Below are 12,825 nucleotides of genomic sequence, written 5' to 3'. Positions count from 1 at the left end.
GCGGTATCGGTGAGTCATTTTTCTTGCTTTTCCATGGGTCCTTTCGGCCCGAACTAAGTTTTGACAACTTTTACTTGTCTCCCGTAGGCCGGCCGCAGGCGTTGCGGCGACGGAGAGGGAGCAGGCGCCAAGGCCAGAGCCGAACCTGCCCGCTGCGCCAGCGGAGGCCAGTGTAGGAACGGCGGAGGCGCCAATCGACGTGGAGGCGCCAATCGACGTGGCGGCCATAGGGAGAGAGGCGGTGGCGGCGACTACCGGAAGGGCGCCGGCGGAGCCTACCCCGGGCGCGGAGAGCCCGGGGCGGAGAACGGTGGAGGCGGATGCCTCGCCGGGGCCGGTGGGCAAGGCGGCTGATGCGGGAACGCAGCTGCCGTCCGAGGCCTTGGCTCCGGAGGAGCCTACCCCGGGCAGGCAGAGCCCGGGGCGGATGGCGGCACAGGGCCCTGTGGAGAGCTCGGCCCCCCTGGAGGCATCCGGCGGAGAAGCCTGGGACCCACCGGCGCTCGCAGTGCCTGGCCGGCCTGCCGATCCCCTCTTGGCCGCCATTGAAGGCGTCCGAGCCGCAGTCGGGCAGTTGGGCGCGGCGGTGGAGGCCAAGGAGGGGGAGCTCGAGGCCGAGCACGCCCGCCTGGTACTGGAGAAGGCGCAGCTGGCGGGCGCCCGAGAGGAGGCCCGTGCGGCAGCCGCGCGGGAGCAGAAGCTCCTGGAGGACATCCGTGCGGAAGCCGCGCGGGAACGAGAAGGCCTGAGGACCGCGCGGGCAGAGGCCGCGCGGGAACGAGAAGACGCCGCCCGCCTGGCTGAGGCGTCGAGGCAGCAGGCGGCCGAGGCCCTTGCCAGGATGGGGCAGGCGCAGGTGAGGGAGGCGGCAGTCACGGCCCGGGAACGGCTTGCAGAGGAGCGGCAGGCCGAGCTGGCCCGCCGAGAGGGCGCGGTCGAGACGACGCGCGCCGACCTCCAGCGCTGGGAAGACGACCTCCAGAAGATCAGAGGAGAAGTCAAGCGCTGGGAAGAGGACGTCTCCATCCGGGAAGTGGATAACGAGCTATTAGCGTCTGATCTCGGAGCCCGGGAGGATTCGGTGGTCCAGCAGGAGGAGGTGCTGGCCCGGCGGGAGGATGAGCTGAGTCGCCGGGAAGGCGAACTGAATCGCCGAGAGGGCGAGCTGAGTCGCCGGGAGGGCGAAGCCGCTGCCGCGGCGGCAACCGCGGCTACCAGGGCGGAAGAGAATGCGAAACACGAGGCGGAACTGACCGCCCGTGAACAAGCCCTGTCCGAGGTGGTGGCTAAGGCGAAGCGGGATGCCGTCCCCGCCGCAGCTGGCGGTCCTTCCGGTCCGGCCGAGGACCAGGGACTCGAGGCACAGCTGCGGGCTGCCAGGGAGAAGCTCGAGGCAGCCTTTGTTTCGCGGGTCAACCTCGTGCAGATGCTGGAGGATATACTCCGGCGGATGCGACGGGCCATGGAGAAAGGTGGTCTTGGGCGGCTTGTCGGCGACACGAAGGGCGACGGCCCCGCACGACAAGTGTTGGAGCTGCAGCAGGTCTGCGAGCGCCTCGAGACCCTGCCCTGGGCAGTTCAGGAACTTGCCGCCCGGGAGGGACGTGGCTTGGCCCAAGCCGTGGCCGAGCATGTCCTGGCCTGCTACCGAAGCAGGGACCCGGACTTCCCATTGGAGCCGGCGCGGGAGGGAGTGGTCGAGGCTGAGGAGGAGGTCGCCCGAGCAGCGGTTAGGAGTACCGCCTCTGCGGTGGCGGCCGGCTTCAGGCGAGAGGTGCCGCCACCGCCAGCCCCCGGGGACGACTCAGAGGACTCAGCCGACGCCTCTGCCGCTGACTAGGCCTTCGGCGCCCTTTTTTCTTTTGTTGTAGATGCAGGAGTGAATATTAGGAGTGAACCCTTAGAAAAATGCTTTGTCTATGTCTTGTGAATATAATGGCAGCTTTTCCTTGGGCTCGCAACTCCAATTTCTCTGTATGCTTGATGTTTCCTCTGGCGCTCCGCCTGGAAGTCCCGAGGAGTACTCAGTCGGGCCGCTCCCGACCTTCCCATCCCCGAGAAATGAAGTTGTTCTGGTTGCTGGCGCTGGCGCAGCCAGCCTTCAAGCTCTCGCGAGTCCGTACTGCCTAGTTTAAGAAACAAAGACACAGACTCCGTTGCTCGGGAGATGGAACGGCCCTGCCCGGAACACGCCGTGCCCAGCGGACACCTTTTCACTTTGCGACCACTCAGCCGGTAGAAGGGAGACGCGTGTGAGCGAGAATGTGACCAAGAGTCCTCGCGGTCCGGTGGTGCCCGGGCTCAAAAAAGGGCCGGACCGAGCACTGACAGCCTGCCCCCAAGGCCTGAGCTCCGGACTACTCGAGCAGCTCGAGTGATAGGATTACCCAGGGCACCTGAGGACCCGGTAGTGCTCGGGGTCCTTAAGAGCGGACCGAACACCACGACCACCACGAAGGGCTTCGGTCAGACGTTACCGCACGCACGGTACTCCTTTCTACGAACCGCTCTGTCGTTCTGGAAAAAAGCCGACACGCGGCAGGGTTTTTGCGTGCCAAGAGACCACCTCACCGAGCAGATTAAAGCGCAAGAGCCCCCGAGAATGACTCGGGAACATAAATTTACTGAAAGCAGACTTGTCTGAACATAACCACTCACCGGACAGCCGTCGGCCTTCCGGCCAGCCGACCCAGAAGGGGTTGATTCCGAGCTCGGGGGCCCGGGGACTTGATCCTTTCAACGGAGCGCCCGAGCGCCCAGAGTCATACGAGGCTCCTAGGGTCGGGTGATCTCGACCACCCAAGCCTAGGCGGTAGGACCACCCGAAGACCCTTGGGGCCGACCAGAGACCGGGGCATTGAAGCCCTCGCGGCCGAACTGCTTGTGATTGCCGACCTGTGACTTAAGAGAGAGAATATAGAATTTCTTTGTCTGGTGCGCTCTGTTAGTGCGGTACTTGCCATAGACTGCTCTCGTTTTTTCGACCCGAGACCTCTCGAATACCCGAACCGGCAGACAAAGGCGGACAGAGGCATAACCTAGAGGTCCTATGGTTCGGTGGCGCCCGGGTATGACAGGCCAGACCGAGCACCGACAGCCCGCTCCGAGGGCCTGAGCTCCGGCCTACTCGAGCAGCTCGAGTGATGGGATTACTCAGAGCGCCCCGAAACTCGGTTAGTGCCCGGGAGCCCGTCACGACACCGAACACCACAGCCTACCATGTCGGACGTAAGTCAGCGGCGACTGCTCGCATGTATACCGATTGGGATTCTTTTGTCAACGGGAAAAAATGAGAGAGCGAACTTTTTCTCGCACAACCGAGCACCTCACCAGACAGATTAAACATAGGGAATCCAGAGATATAATTTGATATAGTGATTGCTTATTAAAATACTGAATGTACGATATTTACAAGGTTGGGTGACAGCAATTTACCACACGGGGCGAAGCCTCCAGACTGCTCGGGCGGGGAGAAGCCCCCGGCCTTATCAACCTGAACCGCGAGCTTGACCGTCTACGGGTAGAAGCGTCGAAGATGCTCGATGTTCCACGGATTCGGGAGTGGCTGCCCTTCCTCCGTCGCCAACCTGAAAGAACCTGCCCGGGGGACTGCAATTACGGTGAAAGGACCTTCCCACACAGGGGACAACTTATTCATTCCTTCGCGCGACTGGATGCGCCGGAGAACTAGGTCCCCCACCTCGAGAGACCGGGCCCGGACGTGACGCAGATGATAACGACGCAGACTCTGCTGGTACCGAGCCGCCCGGACAGCAGAACGCCGCCGGCGCTCTTCCAGGTAGTCTACGTCGTCGCGCCTTTGATGCTCCTGCTCGCCCTCAGAGTATGCGTGCACTCGAGGGGAGCCTAGAGTAAGCTCGGAGGGGAGGACCGCCTCGGCGCCGTAGACGAGGAAGAAAGGAGTTTCCCCGGTAGCGCGGCTTGGCGTAGTCCGGTTGGCCCATAGCACTGCTGGCAGCTAATCCACCCATCCCTTCCCGTGCTTAGCGAGCACGTCATAGGTCCGGGTCTTGAGGCCCTTTAGTATCTCTGCGTTGGCACGCTCGACCTGCCCGTTACTCCGAGGATGAGCGACGGAAGCGAAGCAAAGTTTGATGCCAAGATCCTCGCAATAGTCCCCGAACAAGGCACTAGTGAACTGGGTGCCGTTGTCGGTGATGATCCGATTGGGGACACCAAAACGGCTAGTGATACCGCGGACAAACTGGAGCGCCGTGCTTTTGGTTATCTTGATGACTGGGACTGCCTCCGGCCACTTGGTGAATTTGTCGATAGCGACATATAGGTATGCATAGCCCCCGACTGCTCGGGGGAATGGACCCAAAATGTCCAAACCCCAGACCGCAAAAGGCCATGACAGGGGAATGGTATGGAGAGCCTGAGCGGGCTGGTGAATCTGCTTTGCATGGAACTGGCATGCCCTGCAGCGCCGAACCAGCTCGGAAGCATCCTGGAGAGCTGTGGGCCAGTAGAAACCTTGCCGGAAGGCCTTCCCGACCAGCGCGCGGAACGATGAATGGCCACCGCACTCGCCCTCGTGGATCTCAGCGAGAAGATCGCCGCCTTCTGCCCGAGAGATGCATTTTAGGAGGACACCTCCTGCGCTACGTCGGTAGAGATCCCCGTCTACTATGGCATAGCGTTTGGACTGCCGAGCAACCCTTTCGGCAGTCGCCTCATCCTCGGGTAGGAACCTTTCTTTCAAGTACCCTCGGATGTCAGACATCCACGAGGCATCTTGAGAACATTCGGTGAGCACAGCGCACTCGCCGGACGGCGGCGCCCTGACGGGGTTTCCCACTGAGGGCACCGCCGGGGTCCCCTGAATTGAGTTCGAGGTTTCCCCTTCATCCTGTTCGGCAGGCAGGACGGAAGGCCGTGCGAGTCTTTCTTCAAAGACTCCGGCAGGGACGTGCGCACGTGATGAGGCCAGGCGAGAGAGCTCGTCGGCCGGAGCGTTGTCGCGGCGAGGGATATGCCGTAATTCGAGGCCATCGAAGCGCTTCTCGAGCTTCCTGACTGCGGCCACGTACGCCGCCATTTGAGGATCCGTGCACTGGTACTCCTTGGAGACCTGGTTGACGACCAGCTGGGAGTCCCCCTTGACCAGGAGGCGACGAATCCCGAGCCCCACCGCAGCCCGGAGGCCGGCGATGAGACCTTCATACTCCGCCATGTTGTTGGATGCGCGGAAATGCAACTGTACGACGTACCGGAGCTCTTCACCCGTTGGGGAGGTGAGAACCACTCCGGCCCCTGCGCCTTTCAGCGAGAGGGAGCCGTCGAAGTGCATGACCCAGTACCCGGGCGCGTCGCGCCCGGGATAGGCAGAAAACTCTTCTGGGTCGACGCAGGGGACGGGCGTCCACTCTGCCAAGAAGTCGGAGAGCGCCTGGCTTTTAATTGCCTGGCGACTAACGAAGTGTAGATCGAACTCCGCCAGCTCTACTGCCCATTTGACAACGCGCCCGGTGCCCTCCCGGTTCCGGAGAATGGGTCCCAGTGGATAAGTGGTAACCACTGAGATTTTGTGCGCCTGGAAGTAGTGGCGCAGCTTCCGGGAGGCGACGAGCACGGCATAGAGCAGCTTCTGAGCCTGAGGATACCTTGTCTTGGCTTCCCGGAGGACCTCGCTGACGAAGTACACCGGTCGCTGTGCCCGGCGGGTCCGGACGGTGGCCCCACCCGGGGGGCTGCTACAGCTCCCAGGGTCGGCGGTATGGTCGGGGTTGGCCGGGCATTCGAGCTCGATTCCTTGGCTAGGAAGAGCAGTGTGCTCGGGCTCGACCCCTCGCTCCGGGGGAGCCACGAGGACAGGTGAGTGATCGGGGGCCTCTGGGAGCTGGGACCCAGCACCCGGCCCTGAACACTCGTCTCGCTCCACCACCAATACTACGCTCACAACCTGAGGAGTGGCCGAAACGTAAAGCAGCAGGGGCTCACCTTGAGAAGGAGCCACCAAAACGGGTGGCGAGGTAAGGTATTTCTTTAAGTCGCGGAAGGCCTGCTCGGCCTCCGGCGTCCAGTCGAAACGACCGGATTTCTTCAGAAGCTTGAAGAGGGGGAGCCCCCGCTCCCCGAGCTTAGAGATGAAGCGCCCGAGGGCGGCCATGCAGCCGGCGAGGCGCTGGACCTCCTTGAGTCGAACCGGGGGTCGCATTTGCTCGATGGCCCGGATCTTCTCCGGATTGACCTCGATTCCTCGGCCAGAGACCAAGAAACCAAGGAGCTTGCCCGCCGGGACCCCGAAGACACATTTCTCCGGGTTGAGCTTGAGGCGGGTAGAGCGGAGACTGTTGAAAGTCTCGGCAAGGTCCTCGAGCAGGGTGGCGCGGTCTCGGGTTTTGACCACGAGATCGTCGATGTAGGCCTCAACGTTGCGGCCAACCTGCGAGTTAAGTGTGATGCGAATGGCGCGCTGGAAGGATGATCCAGCGTTGCGCAGGCCGAAAGGCATTGACATGTAGCAATAAGTCCCCACCGGGGTAGTAAAAGCAGTTTTTTCCTCGTCCCCTACGGCCATGCGAATCTGGTGATACCCAGAATTTGCATCTAGGAAGCATAAAAGATCACATCCCGCAGTTGAATCTATGATTTGATCAATGCGAGGTAAGGGGAAAGGATCTTTAGGACAAGCCTTGTTAAGGTCGGTGTAGTCCACGCACATGCGAAGCTTGCCGTTGGCCTTCGGGACGATGACTGGATTTGCTAGCCAGTCGGGGTGGAGAACTTCTCGGATAAATCCGGCGTCGAGGAGCTTGCGGACTTGTTCGCGGATAAACTTCTGTCGTTCTGGCGCCTGCCGCCGGACCTTCTGCTTCACTGGGCGGGCGTCCGGACGCACGGCCAAGTGATGCTCGATCACCTCCCTAGGGATCCCGGGCATATCGGACGGTTGCCAGGCAAACACGTCTACGTTAGCCCGGAGGAAGGCGACGAGCGCGCTTTCCTATTTGCTGCCCAGGTCGCTGCCGATACGGACAACCTGGGTAGCGTCTTCGCCCACCTTGACCTCCTTCGTTGGAACAGTCGTGTCGGCGGCGAGTCGGGGTCTGGATGAAGAGGGTCCCGGGCCCCCTGAAGAGCCATCAGCCTCGGCTTGCGCTGAGACTAGGGCCATGTAGGTTTGTTCGGCGCAGGAGACAGCGCCACCGGAGTCAGCGATCACGGAGATAGAGCCTGCGGGGCCGGGCATCTTAACCGTAAGGTATGCATAATGCACGGCCATCATGAACTTGGCGAGCGCCGGACGCCCGAGGATGGCGTTGTAGGGGAGAGGGAGCTCCGCGACATCGAAGAGGACGCACTCCGTACGAAAGTTGTCCCGGCTCCCGAACGTGACAGGCAACTCAACCTGCCCGAGGGGCAGGGAGTGTCCGGGCGTTACTCCACAGAAGGGGAGCGACGGCTTTAGGCGTCGGGAGGGTACTTGCAGCTTCTCAAAAGCCTCTTTGGAAAGGAGGTTGAGGCCGGCACCACCGTCGATCAGCACTCTGCCGACTTTGACATTGCAGACAGTGGGAGATACGACCAGAGGTAGCCGCCCCACAGCTGCAGTACTGACGGGGTGGTCGGCCATGCTGAACGTGATCGGAGCATCCGACCACCTCAGGGGTCTTGCGGCCTCCTCGCTCGGGGTTGCCGAGCATACTTCGCGCCGCATGACCTTGATGCCACGGCGCGAGCAGGGTGTGTAGGCGCCTCCGTCGATGAAGGCAACCGCATGCTCGGGCTCCTGGAAGCCGAGCTCGGCATTGTTGGGAATGACCTCGGTATTGCCTCCCCCGCGAGACTCGTCGCGCTCCCTCTGGCGCTGCTCCACGAGTCCCTTGACCGTACGACACTCTGTGAGGTCGTGCCATCTGGTCAGGTGTATGGGACACCATTTACCTGGCTCGGGCCCCGCGGGAGCGGGGACCCTCGCTGGAATAGGAGCCCGGCCAGGGGCCGGGGCTCTTGCTGGAGCTGACGCCCTAGCCGGCGCTGGGGCCCTCGCGGGCGCAGAGGCCCGAGAAGGAGCCCGAGCAGGGGCCCTGACGGGGCGCCGATCGGCATCCGGCCGACGCTCTTGCCGGCGATCGGGCTCTTGTGGCTCCCCGTGAGCGGGGATTTGGGCTAGCTCAACGGGAGCAGCCTCGCGCTTCCTCCTCTTTTTCTTTTCCCGCTTATCAGAGCGGGAAGAACTTGGTCGATCGGAAGCGGGGCGAGGAGCATGCCATGCCCTGGCCTCCGCAGCTTTGGCGCACTTATCGGCCAGTGCGAAAAGTTCCGCAGGGGTCTCGATCTCGTGCGTACCTAGCTTCTCGAGCATCCGCTCATCACGTACGCCCTGCCGAAAAGCAACAATAACAGCATGGGGGGCCACTCGCGGAATAGTGTTGCGAACCTGGCTGAAACGCTGTATGAATCGACGCAGCGTCTCCCCTTCCTGCTGTTGGACGGCGTGGAGGTCGCACTCCAGCCCGGGACGTGCGAACGTACCCTGAAAGTTGGCCACAAATTGGTGGCACAAGTCGTCCCAGGAGCTGATAGATCCCGGGGGTAAGTTCATAAGCCAGGAGCGGGCGGAACCCCTCAAGGCAACATGAAAATAATTTACCATCACCTTTTCGCTGCCTCCGGCCGCTTGGACGGCCGTCGTGTAGATCTGGAGGAACTCGACGGGGTCGATGGACCCGTCGTACTTCTCCGGCAGCTCGGGGCGGAACTTGGAAGGCCACCTCACCCGACGGAGCTCGGTGGTGAAGGCACGGCAACCGGTGCCGTACCCCGCAGCACGAGCGGGGGTTCTTGGTGGAGAGGAACGGCGAGCCGGGGATCCCCGGTGGTCGTGGACCGGGAGAGAGGAAGCTTGGTCCTCTGCCCCAACCCCCTGCCGGGTCTCCCGCTGGCGCTCGAGAGTGACCCGGGCATCCTCGTGGCCCCTTCGCTCGTCGAGACGCAAACGGAGGTCCCGGGCCTCGGATACGTCCTGGGGGATGGCGCTCCGCCTGGAGGCCCCTCCGCCCGTGCGGGTGTTGCCCGCTGAGGAGCCGACTCTGGCGGCACCGCGCTGAAAAGTGGCGCGAGGGCTCTCGACCTGCACCTGGCGACGAGCGGTGCCGACCAAAGCGGCGATATCTTGCATCCACCGGCCTTCCGGAGTGTTTGGCGTGGCCCGAATGGGAGGGTGCCTGAGGAGGGCTTGCGCTGCAAGCAAGGCGCTCCCTGGGCTGGCCTCACTAAAAGCTAGCCTGCGCCGGGGCGGCGCTCGACGTGATCCAGAGGCGGACCTAGCGGCCGGGGCCCCGACCATCTGCTGGGGGTCGGAGAGCACGCCGGCAGCGGCGGCGCTGATGGGCCCAGCGCCCTGATCCCCTTGGGCGGGAAAAACCTCTTGGTCGTGGGGCGGCGTTCCGTTACTGGAAGTGGAGCCGGAACGCTGGAGACGGTGCCCACCGGCCATCTTTTCCTGTGGAGGAAAAAAAAAGGAAACAAACAATCTAGGGATATTCCCCCCTACCTGGCGCGCCAGCTGTCGGAGAGTGAACTCCTGTCGCAGGGATCCCGAGAGACCCCTCTTTAGAGATTCGGCCGGGGGGATGATCCTAGAAAAGCTTGTACGGGAAAAAAGCGGGAACGGAAGTAAATGCGCTGGCTTGCGGGTACACCGGGTTTTTGAACAGGTTCGGGCCGCGCGGGGGCGTAACACCCTACTCCTGTATGAGTGTTATATCTATCCTTGAAGGGGATCCTTCAAGGATATATCTGGTTCTCCAAGGAGAGCTGTTTACAAAGAGCTGGAGGCTCTTATGTTCTAGCTAGCTGGTCTCTTGATCGTCTTGCGATCGGGGGCTGTTGTTTTCTTGTTCTTCGACTGACTCTCCTCTCCCTTTCTTTTTTTCTCCTTTTGTTCGGTGTCCTCCATCCTTTCCTTTTATAGATGCGCCGACCTCGACATATCCTGAATGGGAAAGAGGGGACGCGAATGCCCAGGTGCCACGGAGAAAGGCGTAATCATTTCATTTTGGCGAAGTGACAGGGGCGGTGGAGGAAGGCGGCGTGCATTCGACCACCAGCCGCTGCGGAAGCTTCGGGGTGCTCTGAAAAGGGCCCACCGGACAGCCTCAGAGGTGCCCGGTGCGCCCACCCTGTCTTGTTCTCCTGCCAGGGCAGGGTGGCAGGCCGAGCGCTTCGATTCTGGCGACGTTATCCCGAGGCGCGCAGGCGAAAACGGGACGGGACCCGTGCATTTAATGGACCCACGCCCCCCTGCCATTGCATGGCAGGGTCTGACACTGGGGCGTGGGCAGCCGAGAATGTCAGGATGTCAGAATGTCAGGCCACGCGCGCCTATTAAATGCGGCATCGGGCCCTTGACTGGATGACACCCTGACGACGGGGCCCTTCAAGTCTTTGAACGAGCTTGCGCGAACCCGAGCACTCTCTCCCGAGCACTCTGTTTCTACCTATCTTGCAGGGTGGTGATATGTGGTGGACGGCCGGTCTGGCCTCGGGACTTAGGGACCCCTGGTTCTAAATACACCGACAATCTCTATCGCCGAACTATCTGATGAGCACATTTGAGCCATCCGAGCCTTTTGCAGCCTCTCTGTGTAAATTACTCTGGTTTAAGCCTCTAGTGCACTTCCTCTTGATACCGGATCATCCGGTCAGTTCATCCTCGTTCTTCGATACTTGGAATCGCCTCTGGAAGAAATGCTTCGGTGTATATCTTCCACTAATCGCCGGATCTTCCGATGAGTTTAAGTTCTTCTGTCCCAAGCCAAAATACTCCGTTGTGCACCTTCTTCACCAACACCGGACTATCCAGTGACTTCTTCAGTTTTGCTCTTCTCTGCAGATAAAGCTCCGGTGCTACACCTTGCTAAGCGCCGAACTATCCGATGAATTCTTTAGCCTCCTCTCCTCCTTTGTCAGAGATACTCCGATGAGTTCAACACACAGAGCACCAGACCATCCAGTGAGAGTAATTCTCTTGTGACTTCTTCAATTCAGTCAATATTTGTCCCGACTGCGGTGACTTCTTTATATATTACATCCATTAGATCTACTAAAGTATATACTTGGTAAACATATTAGTCTCAATGACTATGTTATCATTAATCATTAAAATTACAATTATAACCTAATAGGATCATTTTCGCTACACCGGCCGAATCGCACATGCCAAACCTAGGTACAATACTTTTACCCTGCTCAGAAGACATTATCTACTATAACAAATACAGCAGTACAAGTGACTCTAGGGATACGGTACTCAGTCGATCGTTAATTACGACATCACCCTATCAAAGTGTTAGAATGACCTCCATTTGCATCGAAAAGTCAGGGTGACCACTACTTGCCCTGATATTAACTATCGGTTACTTTGTATCAGACTAATTACTTTTGATGTTCTTCTTCCACTAATATTCTCTTTGAAAACTAACTTCTTCCCCTATCTCGATAGATGGTGACCTGATGCGTTTATAGCCTCTGAAAAACTTAGCTTCTGTATAGAGTCCGAAGCAGTTCTTGACGGCGTCCACTTAATATTTTTTCAATAGTAAGGCAGCGTGTGTCAGATCTCGTGTCACAAGATTTGCGAACTGCGATGGTTAGAGCGCCAGGCACCGGCTGATGAACGGAGAAAACTGTACCGTGCAGAGTGTCGTGCCCGTGCGAGGCGAACTGGTAGACGAGGATCCTGTGGCAGTCGTCCAGGTAGTAGCTCATCAGCTGAAGGAAGTACTCGTTCTTCAGCCTCGAGACCATCGATAGCTGCATCAGAAAACCACACCGATCTTTCAGTAAAAAGTTTGATCTTTTGATGCACATCCATCGGATAACGTGACACGGTTGTTGTACGACTGACCTGAGCAGAGAAGTCTGCGAGGGGGTCGCTCGACACGCTGGGATCGAGCTTCTTGATGGCGACGGGCTCCCCTGAGGTCAGCACGGCCCTGTAGATTTGACCGTAGGAGCCTTCCCCTATGATGGCCCTCGGCGCATTGGGTCCTCTTGGCCTGCCAGGGCCTGACATTGCAGCAAGCAATATGAGATTTTTCAGGTTCCGAAACGAGCCTCACCGTGTCACATGACACTGATGTGCCAAACCTCTACTGGTCACTGATTTTCTTCTGTGTACATGCAATAAACTGTTCTGCACTAGCTGAGATTTGTGCCTATAGATGACGTTGTCAAAGGCAACAAAACTGATCTACTGGATCGTGCACCTTTTCCAATGGTCTTATACTAGTTTTTTCCAGTTTGACGTCTGAAAAGTTCATTTGAAATCTTCAAACTGAACTATGGTATCAAAGGGCTGGTGTTTCGATTCCCTGGGTCCGAGAACTAATAAAGTTTCAGCTAACGATCCATGGGACCAGATGAGGAAATGGGAATTTTACCTGCATTGTACTGTGCTGCAGGTGCCGGGCGATGGCTGCCAGGTGTGCCGTATGTATCCTCCTTCACACCACCACAGCAAATCATCTTGTTTTGCCTCTAGAGTATTTCGAACCAACTACTCATCCACCTCCTACCTTATTTTTGAAGGGACGGTGATTAAAAATTGTCTCCAATCAATCCCTCATCAAACCCTATTTCTTTGAGAAACCTTTAAATCCCATCCCTCCCTCACCCCTCATATCTAGAGGCTCTCATCCGGTCTCTTATCTATGGTTGGCCCCCTCCCACACCGCCCTGCCAGGGAACGGCCCCCTATCGTGCCGCCACGAACGCCCCCTCTTGCGCTGTCGTGCTGCCCTGTACCTGCTTGCCCGTGTCGTGGAGGCATGGAGAGAGGAGGCATGGAGAGAG

At 59.4% G+C, this 12,825-nt stretch overlaps 1 protein-coding gene across 1 annotated transcript; it reads right to left on the bottom strand.

Moving 5' to 3' along the window:
* Window positions 1-11,293: 11,293 nt before the first annotated feature.
* Window positions 11,294-12,632, bottom strand: LOC133914415 (probable protein kinase At2g41970). The gene is made up of 2 exons (XM_062357524.1): window positions 11,879-12,632; window positions 11,294-11,784 (listed from the first exon to the last, which is right to left on the bottom strand). The coding sequence occupies exons 1-2, from the start codon at window positions 12,044-12,046 to the stop codon at window positions 11,509-11,511; spliced, it is 444 nt and encodes a 147-aa protein (XP_062213508.1). The 5' UTR covers window positions 12,047-12,632; the 3' UTR covers window positions 11,294-11,508.
* Window positions 12,633-12,825: the final 193 nt, after the last annotated feature.

Source organism: Phragmites australis, chromosome 4, assembly GCF_958298935.1.
Source record: "Phragmites australis chromosome 4, lpPhrAust1.1, whole genome shotgun sequence".
NCBI classification, from domain to species: domain Eukaryota; kingdom Viridiplantae; phylum Streptophyta; class Magnoliopsida; order Poales; family Poaceae; genus Phragmites; species Phragmites australis.
Note: the sequence above shows the minus strand (reverse complement) of the source record. Positions and strands in the feature narration are given on the sequence as shown.